At 48.8% G+C, this 25,441-nt stretch overlaps 1 protein-coding gene across 1 annotated transcript in view; it reads left to right on the forward strand.

The window, feature by feature from the left end:
• The window catches only part of Tfcp2l1 (transcription factor CP2 like 1), a 57,114-nt gene that overhangs the window by 14,893 nt on the left and 16,780 nt on the right, over window positions 1–25,441 (forward strand). Inside the window, exons 3-7 of the mRNA XM_036202785.1 lie at window positions 16,246–16,322; window positions 16,779–16,884; window positions 18,201–18,307; window positions 20,896–21,048; window positions 24,161–24,271. Coding sequence (XP_036058678.1) covers window positions 16,246–16,322; window positions 16,779–16,884; window positions 18,201–18,307; window positions 20,896–21,048; window positions 24,161–24,271 — 554 coding nt within the window. The remainder of the gene's footprint in view (window positions 1–16,245; window positions 16,323–16,778; window positions 16,885–18,200; window positions 18,308–20,895; window positions 21,049–24,160; window positions 24,272–25,441) is intronic.

The following is a 25,441-nucleotide window of genomic DNA, read 5'->3' on the forward strand; positions in this document are numbered from 1 at the left end:
AAGACAGGGTTTCTTTGTGTAACAGCTCTGCCTGTCCTGGAACTCACTGTATGTATAGACCAGGCTGACCTTGAACTCACAGAAATCTCCTTGCCCTTGCCTCCCAAGTGCTGGAATGAAAGGCTTGCACCACCACCACATGGCTACTTTAAAATTTATTTTAATTAAAAAAAATTTGTTTTAAATGTGCATTAGTGTTTTGCCATGGGTCCCAGGTCCCCTGGAACTGGAGTTACAGACAGTTGTGAGCTGCCATGTGGGTGCTGGGAGTTGAACCTGGGTCCTCTGGAAGAGCAGCTGGTGCTCTGAACCACTGAGCCATCTCTCTAGCCCCATAATTTTTTAATTTTAAAAGTTACATTTACTTATTTACTTTGTGTTTAGAGGGCAGGTGCACAGTGTACTGTGATTCCACTGAGGAGGTTTGAGGACAATGTAGAGAAATTGGTTCTCTTTTTCCACAATGTGGGTCCTCAGCATGGAAACTGGGTCACCAGGGCTTATTGGGAGGCCCTTCACCAGCCTCTGCTTTTGGAGACAGGGTCTCATGTAGTCCATTCTGGCCTTGAACCTGCTAGCGACCAAACCTGTCATTTACTCTAGGTCTTCCTACCTCCACCTCAAAGAGCTGGGAGTACAGGAGTGCACCACCATGTCCAGCTCTCTTCATTAGTTTAGATCTGTCCAGTTAACATCTCCAAACTCACTATGTAGCCAAGGATGATTCTGAACTCCTCCTCCTCCTCCTTCTGCCTCTCTCTCCTAAGTGCTGGGATTACATCAGGCCAGGCACAGTTTTTATGGTGCTAGGGATCAAAGCTAATGTAATATGTATGCTAAGCAGGTACTTTACAACGGGGCTTCATCCCCAGTCCTGTCCACATGCCTTCAATTTTAAAAAATTCACTCATGTGTATGTGTAAGTGGGTGGGTGCACACCTGGGTACAGGTGCCCATGGGGGCTATAAGAGGGAGCCAGAGGCCTTAGAGGTGGAGTTACTTGTGGTTATGAGCCATCTGATATGTATAGGTGATGGGAACTGAACTCTGGTCTTCTGGAAGAGCAGCAAGTGTTCTTAACCACTGAGTCATCTCTCCAGCCCAGCCCCTCTACATATCTTTGCATAGGAAAGACCTTTGAATAACCTGAGGGCCACTTCTTCCAACCCATCTAATTGATGAAAAAACTGAGGCCTGGAGGGAATAACACTTTTCACCCTACATAGTGGGGTCCTAACCATCTCCGAGTACAGTCCTGGTTCCTCTCTGGGACTCAAGGGTGGCAGTCACGTGGCTTCTGGAGTTTCTTCCTCTGTGTTTGAGCCTCAGGGTAGAAGGCTAGGGATCTGCTTTCACTGTGTAGGCTGGAATGGAGTAGAGAAAGGGCTGAGTACACACAGGGGTCTGTTCTCCCTTGAAGAGGACTCTGCCTTGCTCACTGAAGACCATTCCGTCCCTCAGAGAACCTGAGGTGTTCTTGACCTTCCATTCTCCATCTCGTTACTGAGGATTCTGTGGATCCAGAATGGGAGGGAGAGGTCAGGTGTTCTAGGAATCCAAAGTGCAAAAATTAGAACTCCCCACCCCAAGTACAGGACATTTATTATCCTACCCTGCTCTCAAAATGTCTGTGAACTAGCATCCCTACAGAAATGCGGAATCCTGGCTCTGCCTCTGGAGTGCTGGGATTAGAGGCGTGCACCACCACCGCCCAGCTTTTTCTGTTTTTTTAAGAATCTTTTTTTTTTTTTTTTTTTTTTGACACCAAACCCAGGGCCTTGTGCTTGCTAGGCAAGAGCTTTACCACTGAGCTAAATCCCTAACCCCCGTTTTAAGAATCTTTATTATGTATACAGAAGAGGGTGCCAGATCTCATTACGGATGATTGTGAGCCACCATGTGTTTGCTGGGAATTGAACTCAGGACCTCTGGAAGAGCGGTCGGTGCTCTTAACCTCTGAGCCATCTCTCCAGCTTTTTTCTGTGTTGTTTTTTTTTTTTTTTTTTTTTTTTTTTAATAAAGACAAGGTTTCTATGAATAGTCCTGGTTGTCCTGGAACATACTCTGTAGACCAGACTGGCCTCAGATCCTCCTGCCTCGGCCTCCTAAGTGCAGGATCACCAGGACAACTGATCAGAATCTGCAAGTTGCTGGTGATTATAATAAATGTATTCAGATTATAGAAGCATGAGCTAGCTTTGGTACCTCAGCCATCCATTTCATAGGTGGGTAAACTGAGGCTTAGAGAGGTTGTATGAGTTGCCTCAGAACATACAGTGGTACCCTTCCTCCTTTCCTTCCCTTCCTCCAGATCTCTTTCCCTTTCTCTAGGGTCTCTTATAGTCCAGGTAAGGGATGGCCTCGAACTATTGATTCTCCCAAGTGCTGGAATTACAGGTATGCAGGCCACACTCGATTTTGTGAGCTTCTGGAGATTATGGGCATGTGCCACCACACCTGGCTTTTGTTGTCTTTTCTTTTTTTTAAGATTTATTTTTTATTTTACACATGAGTGTTCTTCCCATGTCTTAGTCACTGTTCTATTTGCTGTGAAGCGACACTGTGACCAAGACAACTCTTGTTTAATTGGAGGCTTCCTTATAGATTTAGAGGGTTAGACCATTATCCTGGCAAGAAGCAGGCAGGCATGATGCTGTAGCCCTAGCTGTAGCTGAGAGCTTTACAACCTGATCCACGGAAGCGGGGAGAAAGGGAGAGAGGGGGAGACAGGGCGAGGAAGGGGAGAAAGAGGGAGCCTGGAGAGGGCTTTGAAACTTCAAAGCCCATCCCCAGTGACACACCTCCGAAATCCTTCCCCAGAAGTTCTACTAACTGGGGACCAAGTATTCAAACATGAGCCTGTGGGGGCCATACTCATTCTGACCACCACACCCTGAATGTTTGTATGTGCACCACCTGTGTGTCTGGTGCTGGTGGAGGGCAGAAAGGACATTAAACCCATTGGAACTAGAGTTAGAAATGGCTGAGAGCCGCCAAGGTAAAACCAAGTTCAGTTCTCTGTAAGATCAGCCAGTGCCCTAACCATTGCGCCATTCTTCCAGCCCTTGGTCTGTCTGTTAAAAGCGTTCTTAGAAAATGGCTTTATTGGGATGTGTAATTTCTACAACATGCAAACCACCCATTTAAAGTGTACAGTTCAGCCGGGTGTGGTGGCAAATCTCAGCTTGTCACTGTGTCCCAGCATGTCACTTTTCCCTACAGCAGAGGCAGAGGCAGCAGGATTTCCAGTCTAAGGCCAGCCTGGACTATATAGCAAGACTCATCTGAAAAAGGCAGTTTAATGCTTTTCAGTATATTCAGCTAAATACACCAACATCATTTTGATTTCTGTCCTTGGCATCCATGAGCAGTCAGTCTTCGCCACCTCAACCTTTCTGGAGCACAAATAGCTTATTGAATACATTACATCAATAAATGGGCATCAAGTTGAGTACCACCTATTGCTCAGTAATCCACATCCTATTGTTATTAAATTTGCCTTTTCTGGTGCTGGAAGGATGACTCAGATGGTAAAGCACTTGTCACAGAAGCATGAGGACCTGAGTTCAATCCCTCAGAATCCCTCAGGGGGGGAAAAAAGCTGGATGTGATGGTGCACCCTCAATTCCAACACTGTGGAAGCAGAGGTAGGAGGGTCCCTGGGGCTTGCGAGCAAGTGAGCTCCAGGTTCAGTGAAAGACCCTGACCAAAAGGAAGGAAAAAAGAAAAAGGAAGATTGATGGAGGAAACCCCTGACATTGCGTGCAGGCCTCCGCATGGACACACATGGACACGGACATTCAATTTGCATATTAATGGTGTCCTGGATTGTTGGCCATTTGAGATGACTTTTTTGCAGCTCAGCCATGATAACCACGCATCAAAACCTTGACTCTTTGAAATCATAGAACCATCTTCTACTGTGCGAGCAATGTGTCCATATCTTATTTAATTGTTCTTTAGTTGGTAGACAGTTGTTATGGCTCTGTGTGTGTGTGTGTGTGTGTGTGTGTGTGTGTGTGTGTGTGTTGGGAGCCTTTGAACTCCCTCTTATTCATTTGTTATTTCTTGAGATAGGACCTCCCTGTGTAGCTCAGGCTGGCCTGAACCCTTTGTGACTCCTCAGCTTCGCAGTTGTTGGATTATGGGACTCCAGTAAGAAGCTCTGAGGTTACCATACTGTAGAACACTCTGACTTGTTTTAGCACCCAGTGCCCAACTATCCGACCTCCCTCTTCCCTCTGGTATACTCTTTGTGGGAAATGGTAGTGCTAGGGACGGAACCCAGGGCTTTCTTTGAACTTTTTGTTTGTTTTTGTTTTATGAGACGGTGTCCCTGCGTAGTCCTGGCAGTCCTGGAACTTGCTCTGTAGACCTAGGCGGGCCTTGAACTCACACAGATCCACCTGTTTATGCCTTCTGAGTGCTGGGATTAAAGGCGTGTGCCACCACCACTCAGCTGGCTTTGAAAACATTAAGCACATCTTCTACCACTGATCTCCCAGCCTCCTGAGTTTTTCTATGTGTGTTTGTGTGTACGAGTACATGTGCATGAGGAGGCCAGAGGATAACTGTGGATGCCCTTCCTCCAAGTATCTTCCACTTGCTTTTTGACTTGGGGTCTGTTTCGACTTAGGGTCTAGTACTGACCTGGAACCACGCAGTCAGCTAGGCTGGCTAGCTAGTAAGCATCAAAAACTCTGTGTCCTGTTTTGTGTTTTCAGTCCCTTTGTATATATATCCCTGGCACCTGGAACTCACACAGAGCTGTCTGGGTCTGGCTCCTTACTGCTGAGTTTAAAGGTGTGCATTAACTACTGGATCCGGCCTGCATGGCCTTTGTGGGTTTTTTTTTTCCTTTTTTTTTTTGTTTTTTTTGTTTTTGTTTTTTTAACAAAATAAAACATTGGTTCCAGGAGTCAAACTCAGGCCCTTGTACCTGCAGAGCAAGCACTTTATACACTGAGCCATCTCCTGAGGGCCCCCCCCCCCCAGTTTTGCACAATGACATTTATTTAGAGTTTGCACATCTGGATCAAGAGTTGTGGAAGTGACTGGTTTCTTTGCAGGGCTAGTGATGTTCGCCTTGCAGACAGAATTGAGACAGTATGTGTCGGGTTCTTGTTCAGTGAGTGGAGTTGTACATCCTCCTGTGCAGCTAACAAATACTCAGGCTCTGCTGACAGCTTGACCCCTGTAAACGGATACTGATGTAGTTGCCTGTGTTAGAAATGCTGCTGTAAGGGGTTTTCTTAGGCTGGAGTAGATAAGATAGCTCAGTCGGTAAGAAGCTTGTCAAGCAAGCATGAGGACCCAAGTTCAATCCCCAACACCCAAGGGAGAAAAAAAAAAAAAAAAAAAGTCCAGGTGTGGTAGTGCAGACTTTCAGCCCCAGTACTGGGGTGATAAAGACAAGCGAATCCTTGGAGCTCACTGGCCAGCTGGCCCCCCAAATCAATGAGCTCCAGATTCAGTGAGAGACCCTGTCTCAAAAATAACGTGGAGAATGATAAAGGGCAGCACCTGACGTTGATCTCTACCCCCCCCCCCCCCCCCCCCCACACACACACACAAAAGGAAAAAATAAAAATCTAAAAAAGAATTTCCTGTGTTGGCAAGAAGGCTCAGCAGGTAGAAGTGCTTGCCTCCAAGCCTGATGGCCTGAGTTCAGTCCCTGGGATCCATCCGCACTGTGAAAGCAAAGAGCTGACTCCCTGTGGTTGTTTTGCCCCATAAATACATTATTTAATAAAGAATCTTGAAAGAGAATTTGCTTTGCTGTTCTTTTCTTTGCCCGTTCTGCCTGCCCTGGTCCAGCCGCCTGGCACATTGGCAAATTAACATGAGTTCTTTGTAACATAGTTCGGTGCTCAGGCTGTCCTGGCAATGCCGTAGGGACTTCCTCTGCCTGACTCATGTCACATGTGCCTTGAGCATTTCCTCACTTTTTGCACTATAAGGTGCTTCATGTTCTTCCGGTGTTTGCCATGACCCAGCCCTGGCAGCAGCCCCTTCTCTGAGAAGTCATGGTTTTCTGGAGGGGGGTGGTATACATACCCACACACATCTATCTTGCATATTCTGACTGGGGGTTTACTGTGTGTCGGGCATGATACTTCATCCACAACACTCAGCAGAAAGGAGGTTAAGGCCTTCCAAGGGCACATAGGTCATGGACCTTCTGGGTCAGGACTTAGGTCCTTGGACAGAAAGGCCTTTGTCCTGCAGTGTGCTGGCTCCTTGACTGAGTGCACTCGAGCACAGTCACGGGTACTTGCAGAGTGCCATACACATTAGGGCGACAAGACAGATCACCCGTGCTGGACTGCATGGCCACCTCACTGTGCTTTTCCTCCTCTGTCATTCTTACTGGACTCTTGGCACGTTGCCCTCCTTTCTCTGAGGTGATAATGACCTCTTATATATTTTACGTGGCATTCATTCCCCGAATGATCCAGCAACTGTTGGAAAGTAAACAACCTATAAATCTTGGCTGGCCTGGGCAATTGCCTCCTGTTCTTGGGAACATAGTGATCTGGGCAGAAGGCCCTGCTCTGGGTCCTGCCCACTGGGTAGAACTACTCTGGTTTGTATGCCATTCTTGCAAAGGCACCTGGTGGGTTTTGCCCATCGGAGGCCAGCTGGGATAGGCTGCCCTGGGCAGCACTGTGTACGCAGGAGCTGGCTCCTTGGGGGGACAGTTGGCTGTCTGATTAGAGTCCAAGTCCTGAGGATGGGTCTGCTGGCTGCTTCCTGCTTCAGTACCTTGAGTGCTGGGGGTCCAGGGTGGTGATGCTGCAGGAGAGTTCTTTGTGGCTGGTGCAGGGGTGGGGCAGGAGGGGAAAAGCGCTTCCCTTCCCTAACTGTCCTGTTGTGGAGAGCGCTCGTCAGAAGTGCTGCAGACAGTATTTTGCAGGTATCAAGGGAGGTTGAAAACTTGCCTTTGGAAGCTGGGGAAATGGCTGAATGGCTGGAGAACACTGGGCCGACATGAGCACCAGAGTTCAGATCCCCAGCGCACATGGGGAATAAGACAGAGTGGTAGACAACCAATGTCCTTTGTGGCCTCTGTGTGTTGCTCAGGAACCTGTACACACACGCATGTGCAGCACATAACACACTTAACTCTCTTTCACACACACACACACACACACACACACACACACACACACACACACGCATAACTTTACAACTTGCCTGTGAGACTAGGGGTATATCTCAGTGGTAGATTGCTTGCCTAACATAGATGAGGGCTCTGTTTGGTTCCATCACAGAAAAAAAAAAAAAAAATCAAACCCAAACCAGAGATTGCTTGGTCACATGGACCAAACCTGGGAGAGTCTGGACTCAACCCCAGGGCATCTGCCCTGATCCTGCCTCCCTTTCCCCTTCTTGCTTCGGTCTAAGCTGCAGGCTGCTGTGCCTTTACCACTGACCTACCATACCCCACAGTCACATCCCCTGGACTTAGCATCCCCTGGACCTCCTGTCACCCTGCACTGTGGGCTCTTTGCTTTTCTAGACAGGATTCCAGGCGGACTTAGTACAATGGAGCCTAAAATGAACTCTGGTCCTCTTGCTTCTCCTGACTTCTGGGATTACGGGTGTGCACCTTTATACCCTGTTTATTCACTGCTGGGTAGCAAACCCAGGGCCTCGTGCACACTAGGTGAGTGAGTGTGAGCTGCATCTCTTGCTCCTGCACTGTGGCGTCTCCGCTGACTGGGCCGGAGCCTCCTCCTGTCTCCTTGATATGACTTGCACATGTTCTGTGCCTCTTATGGTTCCCCTTCCTCAAATGCCCACCTGTCTGATTAGCCTTGGGCACCAACTTGACTCCGAAAGAAGAAATAGCAACCACCGTTGCCCTGAGCATCGCCTGTGGCCTGGAACAGCTCGAGGCACTGGCCAGTCTTCTTGGTTTGTGTTTCTTCAGATTCTTCCTAATATGCTCCCATCTTGTCTGTTCTTAACGGTTTTCTTAAGGCACTTGAAATTTTATTTTTATTTTAAAATTAATTTTTAAAAATTTATGTTTTATTTTCGGTGCGTATATATTTGTATGTGTCGGGGTGTATGTATACACTGGCAACAGATGGAGGTCAGAAGACAGCTTGTGTGAGTCTGTCTGTATTTATCTGCTTCTGCATCTACAATAGGTAGATAAGTGTATGTATGTTTGCATATGTGTACATGGTATGCATGTGTATGCATGTTTGGATGTGTGGGAGTGCATGCGAACATACGTGCCTGCCTGTGGAGGTCCAAGGTGGCTGATGTCAAGTGTCTTGCTTGAATCATTTCAGAGTTCATTGCATACAACATAACCCTTTATTCCCATTACTGTATGTTTCTTGAAAACAAGGACTTTTTTTTTTCTAACTTATTTGTGTGTGTATGTATACATGTGCAGGTCTGCCAACAACCCATGGAGGTTGGTTCTGTCCTTCTATCATGTGGGTCCCAAACTTGAGCTCAGGTGTTCAGGGTTAGTGGCAGGCATCTTTTTTTTTACCAGCTGACCCATCCTGCAAGGACATTATCTCATATTCCCAAACTGAAGAAGTATAGCAATAGAAGCACCAGTCCTGTGCCTCAACAGTGTTGATAAGGCCCTGGCATGGTGGTGCACACCTTTAATTAGTACAGCACTCAGGAGGCAGAGACAGTGGATCTTTGTGAGCTAGAGGCCAGCCAGGGCTGCAGAGTGTGACCCTGCCCTGTTGACGCCCGTTTTTTTAATGTGCTGGAAATCAAACCCCCAGGGTCTTGAGCATGCTAGGTGAGTGCTCTTTGATAGGACTAAACTCCAGCCCTGGACAGTGTCGTTTGAGACAGGTTCCTGGCCTGATTGACGCTCCCTCGAGAATGAGGCCTTGTATTCATTCTCTACCATCAGCTGTTTAGCCCACACTTCCCCCGATCTACCTTGATTCTGAAGGATGCAGGCCGGGTGACTGTATACTGTTACTCCATTTAGGTTTGCCTCCTCTGTGCCCAGATGATGCCAGCTTGGATCCTAAGTGAGTGTGTGTGCCTTGTTGTCTGCTTCTGTGGTACAGTTTCCTGGGAACACAATGGTGGGCATTTTTAGTATGTTCCCAGGGTTTAGCTGTCAATACTCCTGCTTGATGCAGCCTTGTGCTAGTTTTTTTCGTGTGTGTGTGTGTGTGTGTGTGTGTGTGTGTGTGTGTGTGTGTGTGTCAATGTGTTTGCATGTGTGTGTATATGGGCATGTGTTTACACATGTGTGTGGGTGTCTATATTTTAAATGTCCAGCACAGACTGATGTCCAGTACCTTCCTTCACCATGGTCCACCTTATCCATTGAAGTAGGGTCTCTTGCTGAACCCTGAGTTTGAGGCTTGGTTTTTAGGCTAACCAGCTTGCTCTGGGGTCTCCACCTCTCACATGCTGAGATGTGGACGGGCTTGCATACTCACCTGGCTTTTATTTTTTTTTATTTTTTATTTTTGGTTTTTTGAGACAGGATTTCTCTGTGTAGTTTTGGTGCCTGTCCTGGATCTCACTCTGTAGACCAGGCTGGCCTCGAACTCACAGAGATCCGCCTGTCTCTGCCTCCCGAGTGCTGGGATTAAAGGAGTGAGCCACCGCCCGGCTCACCCTGTCCTTTGTATTGACCCCTGCCCATGGAATGGTACTGTCCACATTAGGATAGGTCTTGCGGCCTCAGTTAGCCTAACCTAGAAAGTTCCTCACAGATGTGCCCAAAGATTTGTCTCCTGGGTGATTCTGGATCCTGTCAAGTTGACACTCAGTCTTCACCATCACATGAGGGTTGTCAAAATGTCAGCTAGAATGTTCGCCCAGTCTTCCTCCAGCATGGTGGAAGATCCAGATAATGACCCACCTGTTCCTCCTATCTGTGCCTTGTAGGACGTTAGCAGTCCGATGTGTTTGATAACTTGATGTGAACCAGACTCTATTATTTTTACTTAGCATCTTTTAATCATTCACGGGGAAGGAAGATTCCATGCTCGACTTGGTTCACCAGCTCCAGCTCTTACTTGCATTCGGGGGTTATGGTGGAATTGACTATGAACAAGAACCGTGGAAATGTTCAGGAGAACAGTGGGACAGTTGCCCCTGGGCCTTGTGACTTCACCATGATGCAGGGGACTGCCGGGAATGGCGAAGAAGGGCAGAAGAGGAAGAAAGTCCACAGGAAGGATGTGGGATTTTATGAAAATCCGTATTGTGGGCCCCTAAGGTGCCTCAGCAGATACAGGCTCTCGTCATCATCCCTGATGACCTGAGTTCAATCCCAGAGCCTACCCCTGCAGGTTACCCTCTGACGTCACCAGGACACCTATAAATCTCTTTGTTGAAACTCAGCTATGCCCTTTCCTGGCCTGCATATCCCTCCTGAGCCGCTTCCTTATTCTAATGGCAGGGGCCTAGCCACTATGACTCCCTGCTTCCTGGTCCTGATCGCGGCTGGCACCTGAGGAACTTTGACACTGCCAGGGACGTTAGAGCAGTGGTCCTCAACCTTCCTAATGCTGTGACACTCCCTCGTCTTGTGGTGACCCCCAACCATAACATTACTTCCTAACTGTAATTTTGCTACTGCTATGAATTGTAATGTAAATGGCTGTATTTTCTGGTGTTCTTAGGCAACCCCTGTGAAAGGGTCATGTGACCCGCAAGGGGTTGTGACCTGCAGGTGGATAATTGCTGACTTAAGAAGAAAATAAGATTTATGTGGCTGTGTGTGTGTGTGTGTGTTTCACTACCTCTTCTACCTCTACCTCGTCCTCATGGCTCAAGTGAGGAAGGACAAGGGGGCCAGCAGGCAAAGCCAACAGAATCACAGAATCTGGGAATTTCCTTGCCCATTCTGGAGGCCCAGGCCCCTTTGGGCATGTTCCAAGCCATCTCTCTGAGGTAGAGGTTAAGTTGAACTGAACTTAAACTACTCCAGGGAGCCCCCACCCCTCTGAGAGCGACAGTATTCTTAGACTGAAGAAGGCAGGGGTCACTGGGTGCTCAGCCACCACTGTCTTCAGTGGGTGGTGTGAGTCCTGCCTCAGTTCCTGCCACTCCCAGGTCACCTTGGCTCCCCGGGTTGGGCTGGGAGCCACCTGCCAAGGGTTAGTTTACATCACAAAGTGACCTGGGGCTCTTTCCCTGCTGTCCTTTGGCAGGCCTTTAACAATTGCAAGTAGAAGACTGGGCTGGGTCTTCTCGGGGAATTTCCTTGAAGCTGTTTTGTGGTGTCACCTGCCTGTCTTTTTTTTTTTTTTTTTTTTTTTTTTTAATCTACTTCCTCCTGCCAGGCCCCTCCGACCTTCCAGCAGCACCAGATCCCCTACTGGGCACACTGTCACCTGTCCAATGCTCTGCACCAGTTCAATGTCAGTATTATCCCCATTTCAGAATGCAGAGACCAGGATGGGGAGGGAGGGAGGGAGGCTTCTAAGAGGTCCCACAAGAACAATGTTTCCCCATTATTATTACCCCATTATTATTATTATTTTTATGGTACATGATTGTGGGTGATTTTTTTGTTGTTGTTGGTTGATTGGGGTATTTGTTTTTTTTTTGTTTTTTGTTTTTTGAGACAGGGTTTCTCTGTGTAGCCCTGGCCGTCCTGGAACTCACTCTGTAGATCAGGCTGGCCTGAAGCTCAGAGATTCACTTGTCTCTGCCTCCCAGAGTGCTGGGACTAAAGGTGTGTGCCACCACCACCCGGTGATTGTGATTTCTTCTGTGAAGATGTAATATGTACTTTAATATTGATTCGAGTTTAAAGTGATAGGTGTCTGAGAGTGTGTAATTTGGTTGGCTCAGTGTTCACCTAACATGAACAAAGCCTGGCATTTGACCCCAGTGTCCTGTAACCCCGTAAATTGAGGATAACGGTGTGTCAATAATCTGTAATGTCAGTTCTCGGGAGGCAGAGGCAGGAAGAGCAGAAGCTTAAGGTCATTCTCTGTTATCTGGGAACCCTATGTCAGAAACAAGCAAAACAACACAAGAACTCCTCTGTTTCAGAACTCTCAAATTGAAATTCCCATTTCCTGTAAGGATTCTTTTCTCCTTCCCATTCTTAAATAATTGCTTAGGATGTTGGGAAAGGTCTTAACTTGGAAGGATGTTGTAAGATGCTTGGGGTAGCCTTAAGCACATGCCTTCCAGACAGGATTAGTAGAAAGAGAATCACACACAACTGCCTGGCCCTGTCACACAGTAGGTACTGGAGCTTGTCCTGGGAACCTCTGGGGGCCTGTACTTTCATCCAGCAGGACTCCTGTGCTGCTATTGGCTAGTGGAGAGACCTTGGCAAATGGATGTCCCAGTCGCCTCTGCCACCAGTGTGCTCCCAAGAGTGAGGCTGTTGGTTGTCGCTGTCCAGCGGAACCCCTCATGCCTGCTGCACCTTTGCTTGGAGTTTCTGTCATATTCATCCCTTCCCTTGACCATAGACACCCTGCCCCTTCTTCCGAGTCCTCTCCCATGCTACCTGCATGCTCCAGCCTTGCTTCCTGTGCCCCGTCCGTAATCAGGATGAGTGGACCTGTCTCCTCATCCATGGAGGAATTGTTCAAATGCTGTCCCTGTCCTTGTCCCTTCACTGTTTGATGTACCTGGAAAATTTAAAAAAGCCTTTCAGGGCAGGAGTGTGTTAAACCCTGTGCAAAACCCCGTAGTTGTAACAGAAGAGCATTGTAAAGGATTTGACATGGGGCCTGGGAAGTGGCTCAGCTGGTAAGATGTTTGCTGTGCATCCATGGGGATTTGAGTGAGACCCCCTAGAACCCACATAAGAAGCTGGACATCGTGGGGCTGGAAAGATGGCTTGGGTTATGAGCCCCTGGTACTGTCTCTGAGGACCCAGCACCCACACCAGGAAGCTCACAACTGCCTGTAACTCCAGTTCCAGCGAATCAAAACCCCTCTATTGACCTCCATAAGCATGCACACATAAACAAACAAGAATTTTAAATTAAATCTTAAAAAAGAAAGAAAAAGAGCTGGTGCTGGTATTCCCAGTACTGAGGAGGTGGAGACAAGTGGGTCCCAGGGGATTGCTGGCTTACCAGCCTAACTGAACTCGAAGTTCAGTGAGAGACTCTTATCTCAAAAGATGTGGTAAAGAACCAGGCACCATGGTTCTCAAATCCCAGAATTTGAGAAGCAGAGGCAGGCAGATGTCTGTGAGTTCAAGCCCAGCCTGCTCTGTATAGAAGTCTCAAGCCAGTCAGAGCTACATGGAGAGACCCTGTCTCAAACAAAACAATACCAACCAATCAGCCAGTCAAACAAAAATCAAATCAGTCAAAAAGATAAGGCAGGGAGTGGTTGAGAGGGAAGACACAATCTAGCCTCCATGTATGTACATACATTTGCACATAAGAACACTATACATATACACACCAGAATATGAAATCACATTGAGGCTTTGGCACAGCACCCACACTGTGTGCCAAGTAGAGCAGCTGTGAGCCAAACAAAGCAACAATTAGGCTGGGAGGTGGTGGTGCACACTTTAATCCCAGTACTCTGGAGGCAGAGGCAGGAGAATCTCCAAGTTCAAGGCCAGCCTGGGCTACAGAGTGAGTTCCAGGATGGCCAGGGCTACACACAGAAACCCTATCTCGAAAAACCAACCCTACCCCCAAAACAACAACAAAAACCCCAATAATTATACAGAGACCCCAGACGTGATCCAGGCCTTCAGAGAACCAGTTCCCTTCTTCCCAAAGCTGGTACAGAATAGTACTGGCCAAGCCACTCAAGGTGAATTTGGTCTCTGTGACCATGCTTATCAGCATGTGACCCTGACTCCCTGTGAGGGGTGGGGAAGGCAGTCTGGTCCCAGTGTGTTAGCCTTGAGGCACACATGGACAGGGCAGCTAGATGACTTGGGAGGGGCAGGGTGCTAGAGGAAGGACCGGGGAGATTGCATGGGAAGAGCATAAGCTAGAATCCCATGTGATGGAGAAGCTCACCATGGGATCCTGGCCCACAATCCACGCAATGGGCCTGACCTGGCAGTACTACCTCTTGGTACAGACTTGGAAACAATTCTCTATCTGGTAGAAGTTGCCTCTGCTGGGCCTGAGTAGAGGTCATCCTGCAGAGCCTGGGGCCAGTCCTAATTGCCCCCCTGGGCTCCTGTAATGACCACTTGGGCCTTGGACCTCTGCCAACACCATCTACATTCTTCAGTAAAGGCAAGGACCCTGGAAAAACCAGTTAGGGAGTGGAAGTCCCTTAGTATGTCCAGGTCTAGGGAGTGCTGGACTCTTGGTTCAGTGGTGGGGGAGGGGGGGGCTAGAAGCAGAGCTTAAAAGCCTTAGTTGCTAAGAACATACCTCAGCTGATAAAAATGCTTGGTGCTAAGTTTGATTCCCAGCATTCACATAAAAACGTTGGGCATGGTGGCACTATCTTGTATGCCAAGCTCTAGGGAGGCAAAGACAGGTGGATCCCTGGGGCTTTCTGGCCAGCAAATCTCGCCAACTTGGCAAGCCACAGGCCAGTGAGAGACTCTCAAAAAACAAGTTGGCTGATGCCTGAAGAAGGACAGCTGTTGTCCTCTGGCCTTCACACTTAGGTGCTTACATTGTACTTCGGTACACACCCATACTGAACAGCATCCACACCCACAGACACACAGTGGTGAATAGAGAAGGGTGCATTATTACTGTGCACAGCTAGCATCTGGTCTAGGCCCAGAGGCTGTGGTCAGGAATCTCTGCCGTCCACATGTGGCTGGGGCCCTTCCACTTACTGCCAAGGCCCCAGGAGTTGCAGAGTACTCCCTGAATAATTGTTACTCGGCAGATATTTGTGCCAAATGGTTTGATTTCCGGTTCTATGCCCTTTCTGGAATCCTTTCTCTGGCTTGTTTCTTTGGCAGCTGGTTCTTGCCACTCAGAAGGCTGGAGGAGAAGAATCACAGGGCCGGGCTTTTTCTTGGGCACCTATGGGAGGTGCCACTGTTGGCCATTAACCTTCTGGTGTCTCCAGGCAGTTCTTGGCTTGTGGCCACATCACTTTTCTCCACCTCTGACAGTCTCCTTTCCCTCTCTGCCACTTCTGTGTGTCTCACTGTGCATGCCATTGGATTTGGGGCCCAGGGCTTTTCTCCAATTGTCCCCTTACCTTAGAATCCTTAGTTTAATTACCTGCTGAGACTGTCTGTCCTGATTTAAGGCCACACTCCCAGTTTCCATAACTGGATGAAGGAGGGTGTAGGTATTTCTCTAACTGGTTGCCTCTTTTGTTTAAAGTGTGTGTGTGTGTGTGTGTGTGTGTGTGTGTGTGTGTGTGTGTGTGTGTGTGTATGTAGGCTTTCCTTCTTACTGTCTCACCAGCTGTGTGTGTGTGGGGGGGGGGTGAGTGTGAAAACTTTCCATCTCACCAGCTTCTTGTTTTGTTTTTTGACAAAGAATCTCACCACATGGCCTATGCTGGCCTTGAACTGTCAATCCTCCTGCCTCAGCTTCCCTACCCAGGGATTCTAGGCTGCATCACCATTCCCGTCAGTTTTAATAGCTGCTGGTAAAGCTGCCCAGTAGACCCTGGGCTTGCTGCCCTGGCTTCCTTTGGGATTAGGTTCGCATTTATGTGCATGTAACTTTAGAGCCTCCTCTGGTCTCTCTGACTTCCGGCTGGGAAGGTCTTTTCCTAGGAAGCAGCTGTTCGTGTTAAAATGAAGCCTTGAGAAATGGATTGTTTATTTGTTCTGAAGACAGGGGCTCAGTGATCTACCTGCCTTTGCCTTCCAAGTGTCAGCACGCCTATCCGAGGATTTGATTTTTAATTTTAAAAAAATTATTGTATGTGTATGGGTGTTCTGGCTACATGTATGTCTGTACACCACATGTGTGCCTGGTGCCTTCAGAGGCCAGTTCCCCGTAGATGGTTATGAGCCACCCTGTAAGAGCTGAGAATTGAAAGGCGGTCCTTTGGAGGAGCAGCCAGTGCTCTGAGCCATCTCTCTGGCTCTGAGAAATTATTTTTAAAATCAATTAAATATTTTGGTAACTGAATGTGTAAAGTGCTTGTTGTACAAGTGTGTAGACCCGAGTTCTGAGCCCTGGAACCTCTGGCTAAACTAGATGTGGCTAGGAGGCAGAAACTGGAGGATCAGGAGTTCACGGTCCTCCTCAGTTACACAGCAAGTCTGAGGCCAGCTCAGGTGATGTGAGGGCCTATCTCAAAATCAAATTACAGAAAGAACTGGAAAAATGAACTGCCCCCCTCCCTCAGGTCAGTCCTATGAAATCCGGCTGCTGGAAAATCGGAAGCTAGGGGACTTCCAAGATCTGAACACGAAATACGTGAAGGTGAGTGAGCCGAAGCGTGCTGGCCGAGGAGCACTGTGGGCTCTGAGTACCTGGGGCCGGGGATGGTAGGAAGGCATCAGAGGGTGGGGCAGCTTCCTTCATCCCTGAGCTACGCTACTGTCCCCGTGAAGTGGGCAGGCAGTGGACCAGGGCAGTGTGGCTCACGTTGGTGGAGTGTGCTCTGGGTTACCTGATTTTGACCTCAACGGAACTTTTCTTACCTGCACAGAGCAGCACATTAGTTAGACATGTGTGTGGAGCTGTTCAGAATACTGAAAGCCCTGGGAGGCAACACCCTTGTCATATTGTCCGTGTTCTGGGGGTTCTGAGGAAAGGAAGCCCCAAGAAAGGGCTAGAGAGGGGTGGAGGGCTTTCCCTGGCCAGGGGCAGGGATGCGCGCTCTTTGGGGCCTCCCAGTCCCCACACACGGCCGTCTTCGACATCTGCCCTCCACAGAGTATCATCCGTGTAGTGTTCCATGACCGTAGGCTGCAGTACACAGAGCACCAGCAGTTGGAGGGCTGGCGGTGGAGCAGGCCTGGGGACCGGATCCTGGATATTGGTGAGTCTCCCCAGCCGGTACTACCCTGAGCACCTGGGCCAGGTCGGGGGCTTCTTGGTGGGTGCCACTTGGATTTATGCTCACAGGGATACCCAGCATGGTGGCACTTATATGCAGTCCCAACATTGGAGATGCACAGGCAGAGATGCTGAGGTGGGCGCCATGCTGGTCAACTTATAGAGTCTGAAAGAAAGAGGACCGATGAGATAGATGGCTTGGCTGGTAAAGTACAAGCATGGGGACCTGAGTTCGATCCCCAGAACCTGTGTTAAAATAAAAAAGCTGTGTGTGGTGACAAAGTTCTTGTAATCCCAGCTGTGGAGAGGAGAAACAGGCAGATCCCTAGTGCTCGCTGTTCAGCTAGCTGAGCTGAGTTGATGAGCTTCGGATACAAGGAAAGACCCTGTTCTGAAAACCGTGATGAAGAGTGATACTCACGGTTTACCTCTCATCTCCTGCACACATGCGCGCGCGCACACACACACACACACACACACACACACACACATACACACACACATACATACACATACACACACACACACACACACACACATATACACACACACATACATACACACACACACACACACACACACACACACACACACACACACACACACCCATACTTATATATGTAGTTGGAAGTTTTCCCCAGCCAGCTGGGGGTGGGGACAAATCTCTCTCACTCATGTTCCCCCAAGTAAACATGCAGAGGCTTCCAACTACACATATATAAGGGAGGGAGGGAGGGAGAGCTTTCAGTGGTGACTCAGCTACCCTCAGGGAGTTCTCTATAGAGGAGTGTATGTAGAGCCTTAAAGGGTGACCAACCTGGCTGGCTTGAAACTCTATGTAGACCATGCTGGATTCAAACTCACAGAATTCCACATGCCTCTGCCTCCTGTGTGCATCATGTGCCACCATGCCTGGCTCCTTCAAGGATTTTGATAAGTGGCTAGGGAAGGGTGGGCATACCACACAGCTGAAGAGCTCAGGCACTGGCCACCCTGCTTTGCCCACAGCCCTCAGCTGTGCTTTGGGAAAAGCTAATGATAGGGTATGTATACCAGGCCAACAGCCAGTCCTTCCACATGGAATCAAGGGAAACTTTCATAAGTTTTGTAAGAAAGGATAAAGACATCAAGCAATCCACAGCAATTCCTCCAGGCTGTCTACCAGTAGAGATGGGCAAAGCTGAATTTCAGATTAGCAGCGGTTTCCAAACCACACGAGTTTGGACCCTAACTGGGATCCTTCCCTCAGTGTTTGGGAGAGGCTGACGGTCGCACTTTTGTGTGTGTGTGTGTGTGCAGATATTCCACTGTCTGTTGGTATCTTGGACCCCAGGGCCAGCCCAACCCAGCTGAATGCTGTGGAGTTTCTGTGGGATCCAGCAAAAAGAGCATCCGCATTCATTCAGGTGAGCAAACATGAGAGCTTTGGGGATACCCATCAGCGAGCCAAGATGGCTGCCTGTTGAGCAGAAGGTAATTAAGAGAGGACAAAGGATGGGTGGACTCAGGGTCACAGGTCAGGAGAGTTGAAGCAAGGGCTTGGAATGTTGTAGAATCCTGTTTGGGTTCTTGCTTACAGAATGCTGTCAGGTTAAAAAAAGATTTGGTATTCGCAAGGCCAGGGAGATGGCACAGTTCGTAAAGTACTTTTCACAAAAACCCAAGAACCTGAGTTCATTCCTCCACAGAAGAAAGACTGGAATGGTGGTGCACTGTATTGGGGGGGGCAAAGGGGTGGTGGTGAAAGAAGGTAGACCAGTCATCCTAGCTCAATTAGTGAGTCCCGGGCCATCGAGAGACCCTGACTTAAAAAATTCAATCAAGATAGTGCGTATCTGAAGGATCACACGTGAGGCTGATCTCTAAAATCTATGTGGATGTATGTGTACACACACACACACACACACACACACACACACACACACACAACACTCCATTAATCAAATCAGTATTTTGGAGACATGAAATGGCTGATGTAAAGGCACCTAAGGCTAAGCCTGATGGTCTGAGTTTGATTCTGTGTACCAAATAGGGAAAGGATTGAACTGACTCCCGAAAGCAGTCCTCTGCATGGGCCCTGTCTTTGGCCTGCACCCACCCACATTTACACACACACAGTGAATAAAAAGGTAACAAGTTGGGTTGTTTTTTTGTTTGTTTGTTTTATTTTGTTTTTTGTTTTGAGACAGCATCCCTGGCTATCCTGGAATACTCTGTCAGTGGCTTTTAACCTGTGGGTTGCAACCCTTTAGCAAACCTCTATCTCCAAAGATATTTACATTAAGATTCATAGCAGTAGCAAAATTACAGTTACGAAATAGCAAAGAAAATAATTTTACGGTTGCGGGGGGTGGGGTGGGGTCACTACATCCTGAGGAACTGTATTAAATAGGAAAGTTGAGAACCACAGTTCTAAATAGACCAGGGTGGCCTTGAACTCATAGAGATCCTCCTACCTCTGCCTCCCAAGTGCTGGGATGAAAGGTGTGTGCCACCATCCTTAGCAATAACAGAAGTTTTTAAAGTCACTGTTTGCTGGTGTGAATAATCAGAGAGGAATATTCTCCCATTCTAGCTGTTGTTGAGTGAGTTCATTATTTGCATCCTATGTGGCTTCCGCCTTGTGTTACCTACTGTCTGGGGTTCAGATGGCCAAGGGCATGGCCATGGTCTGCTGTGGCTCCCAACTAGCCTGGCTCTTGTTGACAGGAAATATATATGTATGAGCTTTGCTCCCTATTTATTGCTTGTTTTTGAGACAGGGTCTTTCTGTGGAGACTCAAGCTGGCCTTGAACACGATCTGCCTCAGTTTCCTGAATGCTAGGATTGTAGGTGCATGCCACCACGCTTCCCCTCCCCATTTTGAGTCTTAGTAGTAATCTATATGTGTGTTTAAAGCATGTAAGAAGTATGCCAGGTCCATAGGAAGAGCTCAAGGAAAACTAGCAACAGTCAGTAAAACGCTTGCTATATACACATGAGAGTTGAGTTTGAGCCTCAGAGAGCTGGACACAGCCACACATGCCCAACCCCAGTGCTGAACTGGGGAAAAGACAGGATGCCTGGGGCTTGTCTCCCAGCAACCCTAGCCAAATCTGTGAGCTCTAGGTTCAGCGAGAGACCCTGGTTCAGTGAGAGACCCTGGCTTAAAAATGAAGTGGAGCCTGTCATGGTGGGCCTTTATCATCCCAAGCCTTTAATCCCTGTACTCAGGAGGCAGAGGCAAGTGGATCTCTTGAGTTTGAGACCTGGTCTACGCAGTGCATCCCAGGACTTTCAGGGCTATCTTTCTCAAACAACAACAACAAAACAAAACCAGATACCTCCCCCCTCCCCCCAAAACCAACTTAAAACAAAAAAAAATGTTGAATGGGGAGCAGCTGAAGAAGACACACAGTGTCAACATCTGTCTTCTAGGTGCACATGGACATGTATGCACACATACATTGGAACACACTGATACAGTTTTTAAGAACAAATAATATTCTTATTGTAAAATTTAGTTAATTTGTATTGCAATAATACTACATCTTACAACATTACAGTATTAGAACACAATGCATAGGTATCCAGTGCCTTTTCTGTAGTATGTACTCAGAAATATATAGATGAGTTTTGCATTCTGACTATGGTTTCAGACTTGCTCAGCAACCAGGACACCAGGATTTCAGAGAGCAACAGGACTGTGCTCATCTGCCCTAGGATTTACCAAGGGAGAGGTTCCTGGGTAAGGGGTGATGCTGTTTAGCCCAAAGCAACGATAAAAACTTAGCTGGTCAGACAGCTCTAAATAAAGGGACAGAGATGGATGATGTGTGTGTTCTGTGGCTAGAGGGCAGGGAGGCCTTGGTTGGCCTGATGTGAGGGTAAATGGGAAGTTAAGCAAAGCAGGGAGTTGAAGACAGGAATGGTCACCACCTTGTGGGAGAGGAGCCTTAGGGCTATCCAGACTCCCCTCCCCTCCCTGACCTCAGGTCTCACATTCCCCTCTAGGTGCACTGCATCAGCACAGAATTCACCCCCAGGAAGCATGGGGGTGAAAAAGGAGTCCCTTTTCGGGTGCAGATTGACACATTTAAGCAGAACGAGAACGGGGAATACACGGAGCACCTACACTCCGCCAGCTGCCAGATCAAGGTGTTCAAGGTAGGAAGCGCTGCACCAACCTGCCTGCAAAATGGCCCTTTGCTTTTGTTTAGAGCATAGCCCCAGCTGGGTGTGTGGTCTCCCAGGCGTCTCCCTGGATTGCAGCTCCTGGACCTGTCACTCGAAAGTGTTGGAAGGGGTGTCTCCCCATATTAATACAAGGCTCTGCTTCTGTGAGAACGACAGACAGACGTTGCATCTTTTTAGAGCTGCGTTTTCCCAGACTCCCAAGCATTTCACACGTATTCACACGTCCTCCCGTGCAGTGTCTCCTTCAACATGAGGGCAAAGGCACTACACCAGTGCCTTTAATCCCAGGCAGAGGACTGGGTCTCTGTGAGTCTCAGAGCAGCCTGGTCTACAAAGTGAGCTCCAGGCCAGCCAGGGCAACACAGTGAGTGAGGTCCTGTGTCAAACAAAACAGCAACGCAAAAGAAGTAACCATGAAGTCAAGGGGGCTAGGGCTCTTCTTGGTGGTCTAGCCCAATGCTATTTTTCTCTTCATTGGTTGGCTGTGTGTGTGTGTGAGAGAAAGAGGGGGGGGGGAGGGAGAGGGAGAGAGAGACTGTATACTTACGGTTGTCAGAGGACAGAAATCAGCTCTCTCCCTCTGCCATGTGTGTCCTGGGATTGAACCCTCGTCATCAGGCCGTCATCAGGCTTTACCTCTTCCCCCAGGGTAATCTCATGAGTTGGTTGTCTGCTTTAGTTTTTGACACAGCTCTCCCTGAACCTGGAGCTCACCCATGCAGTAAGACTAGCTGACCACTGAGCTCCAGGGATCCTCTTGTCTCTCCTCCTCAGCACCAGTATTCCAGGTGTGTGTCGCCACATCTGGCTTTTTCCATGAGTGTTGGTTCTAAGTGAGCATGGGTGAGGCTCTCACACATGCATGGTGGACACTCCACAAGAGCTCTCCACCATTGAGAAGACCTTCAGGCCGGCTTTCCCTTCACAAAGACCATGGTGTGTGGCTCAGTGACAGAGGATTGGTTCTAGCATGCAAGGAGGCCCCGAGTTCTGTCCCAACCAAGTACCAGGAAAAACAAATTCATCTTAAAGAAACATCTTCAGAGCCAGGCGGTGGTGGTGCACACCTTTAATCCCAGCACTTGGGAGGCAAAGCCAGGCAGATCTCTGTGAGTTCGAGGCCAGCCTGGACTACAGAGCGAGATCCAGGACAGGCTCCAAAACTACACAGAGAAACCCTGTCTCAAAAACAAACAAACAACCGCGAAAAAAACATCTTCAGAAGTCCATCAGCCTCTTGCTGTCCTGATTCATCCTGCAGCCTCTCAGGCTGGCTCTTATCTCCTCAATCTGGATTGATTGTTTCCTGAAGGTGGGAGCCAGCTAGCGCTCTTACTCACAGTCCCTTGTACCCTTGGGACATGGACAGTGCGACAGGCCTGTGGCATTCTTAGAGCATGAGGCGAGCCTATGACCAGCAGGCTAAACTGCTTCTGTCCCCTCCCATCAGGGGTTGCTTTGGGTGATCATCAGCCTTAATTCCTGTCCCAGAATCAGAATCCCCCTCTTTACACCTAGGTGAATTTGGAACCTGCTGGAAACACCTGCTGGCCCTGGAGACCAGGGGAGAGTCGATTTCTGGCTAGGGAGGTGGTAGAGACAGCAGGGTCCTGCTGATTCTCCCGCGCAGGGATAGACAGAAACTAAACGGTCACAGCTGTGACTGTCCCTTTGAAAGCAAGACTGTTGTCACCCTCCATGTGGCCTGGCACTTTGAGTCCCTGGCAGGCATGTTACCTATAAAGTATTTTTTCTCTCTGTATGTATAAGTGGTGTTTGTGGGTGTATGTTGAGTGTACATGTGTAGCGTGTGGAGGTCAGGGCTCAGCCTTAGGTTCCTCAGGGTCATCTACCTTATTTTTGAGACAGGTTCTCTCACTGAACATGAAAGCAACCCATTAGGCTAAAGGATCTACTGGTCTGCTTCCCGCTTCTGGAACTGCAAGTGTTTGTCACTGTGTCCTGGGATTTTTACATAGTTTCAGGGGGATCAAATTCAGGTACTTGATGTGTCGGGTTTCTGAATGAAAAAGCCAGCGTGTTCTGACCAGCCAGCCACTTGAAGGATGTGAGGTGGAGAGCTTTACCCCACATACATGCTAGTCGATGGTCTGGCCATATCTGCCTCACCTATGGCCTCTGAGGCAAGGAGGGGAGGCTAAGCCTCCCAGAGCAGGAGGCTAGATGTGACTACCATGACCCTGGGCCCCTAACAGCTTCTTTGGTACTCACTATGCCTGCTGTTAGTGTCCCCACATGGCTCATTGCAAGCTTATCATGATCTGGGGTTGGTGTCATCTTGGAGGAGGCTCCCCTAAAAGGCCTTGAGCTGCGGAACCAGAAGGCATCCCCTGAGGAAGGCACACGCTGGAAGGAAAGGTCTGTGGACCACTAGACCTGAACTAATGGTTAATATCTGCACATCACAAGTGCACAATAAAACCGCTCAGTGCGAAAGTGCTAAGGGGTGCTGAGTCTTGTTCCTGTGCTCGCCAAGCAGGATGGGAACCGTGGGAGGCACAAGGTTGGTGTCACAGGAGGGAGGGACTGTCCCCTCAGGCCTCTCCTGCCAACCACTCAGGCTCCAGCCTCTGGTTTGTAAAGAAGACATGGTGGGGTGAGGCCGGGGCACTCTTTGTAAGTAGCACATAGATTCTGCAGTCTGTACTGTCAGTTTAGCCCCAGCCATTGAGATCGAGATTGAGATGTGTTGAGGGCTGGGTGTGCTGGGGCCTGAGCAGAGTTGAACAGGGCACAGGCTGAGTCAGTAGACACTCTCCCACCTCCCTTCAGTCTCCATCAGTCATCTCAGCACTGTGGTCTCTCCCATCTTGGTTCTCCACGGCTCCTTCCAGAAGCAAGAGGCCATTGGTAGCCATCTTCCCTAAGTACCTATCGAGCAGACACGATAGGCTCAGGATTCCAGGGTGGAAAGAGAGCATGGCACTCTGGAGGTGCAAGAGCCGTCCTGCCTGCTCTCCAGGCCCCAGGTTGAGGTGAGAGAGCCTGCAGGCCTTGGTCTTCCTTCCCCAGCCAATGTATGCCTTCTGGCCTAAGTGGACCCTGTATTCTGCACTTGCAGCCCAAAGGAGCTGACCGGAAACAGAAAACGGACCGGGAGAAGATGGAGAAAAGAACAGTTCAGGAGAAGGAGAAATACCAGCCATCCTATGAAACCACCATCCTCACTGAGGTGAGCTCAGGCCGGACGGGGAGTGAGCCTGGAGTGAATGGGGGACTTGGTGCAGAGGTGGTGGAAGATTGCCCGTCATCAGGGGGTGGGAGCTTTGGAGAGTGCCCAGTGCGCACATCAGATGAGGCCGCTGGTGCGTTACCGGAGGTCCCTTTGAGCTCCCTGCTGCCTTTGTATCTGTTGGCGCTTTAGAAAATGTGGATGAAGAGTTGGTCACACATTCAGTTACGTGGTACAGAATGTGAAGGAGTGCAACCGCACTGATGGATGCCTTGGCTCTTCCCCTCTCTCAGCTTCTCTCTCTAGGCACCCAGGGCCTCTGACTCTGTGGGCCTCTGTCTTTCTCTGCAATTAGGGCAATGCATACACACGTCAACTCATGCCTGTGTGCCTGTGTATTAGCAATGCACGTGCTGCTGGGCTGTATCTTTTGTATTTAATGGCTCATTTTGCACGGGACTCCTGCTGTCCTTTGATAACAACCTTCTAGTTCCTTGTCCAGCTGGGCAGTGTTCTTGGGGAGGCCTGTTGTGGGCATGCACATGGCAGGACTGTGTACAGTACTCTACTCCATGTGAGCTCACTGGCTGGCAGTGTCAACAACACTGGTGTTTATTTGTTTATTTTTGAGACAGGGTCCTCTATGTGTCCCTGGCTGTCCTAGAACTCTCAGTGTAGACCAGAACAGGCTGGCCTCCAACTCCCAGAGATCCTGCCCCTGCTTCCTAGGTGCTGGGATTAAAGGTGTGCGCCACTATGCCCAGCAAGCGCAGACTTTTTATAATCCTGTGCTAGGGCCTGAGAGATGGCTCAGTGGGTCAAAGGGCTTGCTGCAGAAGCCTAGCAACTTGAGTCTGATCCCCAGATCCAAGGTGGAAGGAAAGAACTGACTTCTGTATGTTGTCCTCTGACTTCCATACACAAGCCATGCCAGAACACTACAACACACACACACACTCACTCATACACTCATACACACTCATATAATAATATAAATACACAAGTAAATTTAAGATTCAGTGTCTGAGCTGGAACCCAGGTGCATATACTGCTCGGCCACTGAGCCCTAGCCCATCCCCAGCCCTGGCTATTTCTTTGGACAGATACAGAACTATACTTCCTGTTAAGCCTGATACCACAGAGGCAGCCCTCTGCAGCCATCCATGGGTT

This window comes from Onychomys torridus, chromosome 11 (assembly GCF_903995425.1).
Source record: "Onychomys torridus chromosome 11, mOncTor1.1, whole genome shotgun sequence".
In the NCBI taxonomy this organism is placed as follows: Eukaryota; Metazoa; Chordata; class Mammalia; order Rodentia; family Cricetidae; genus Onychomys; species Onychomys torridus.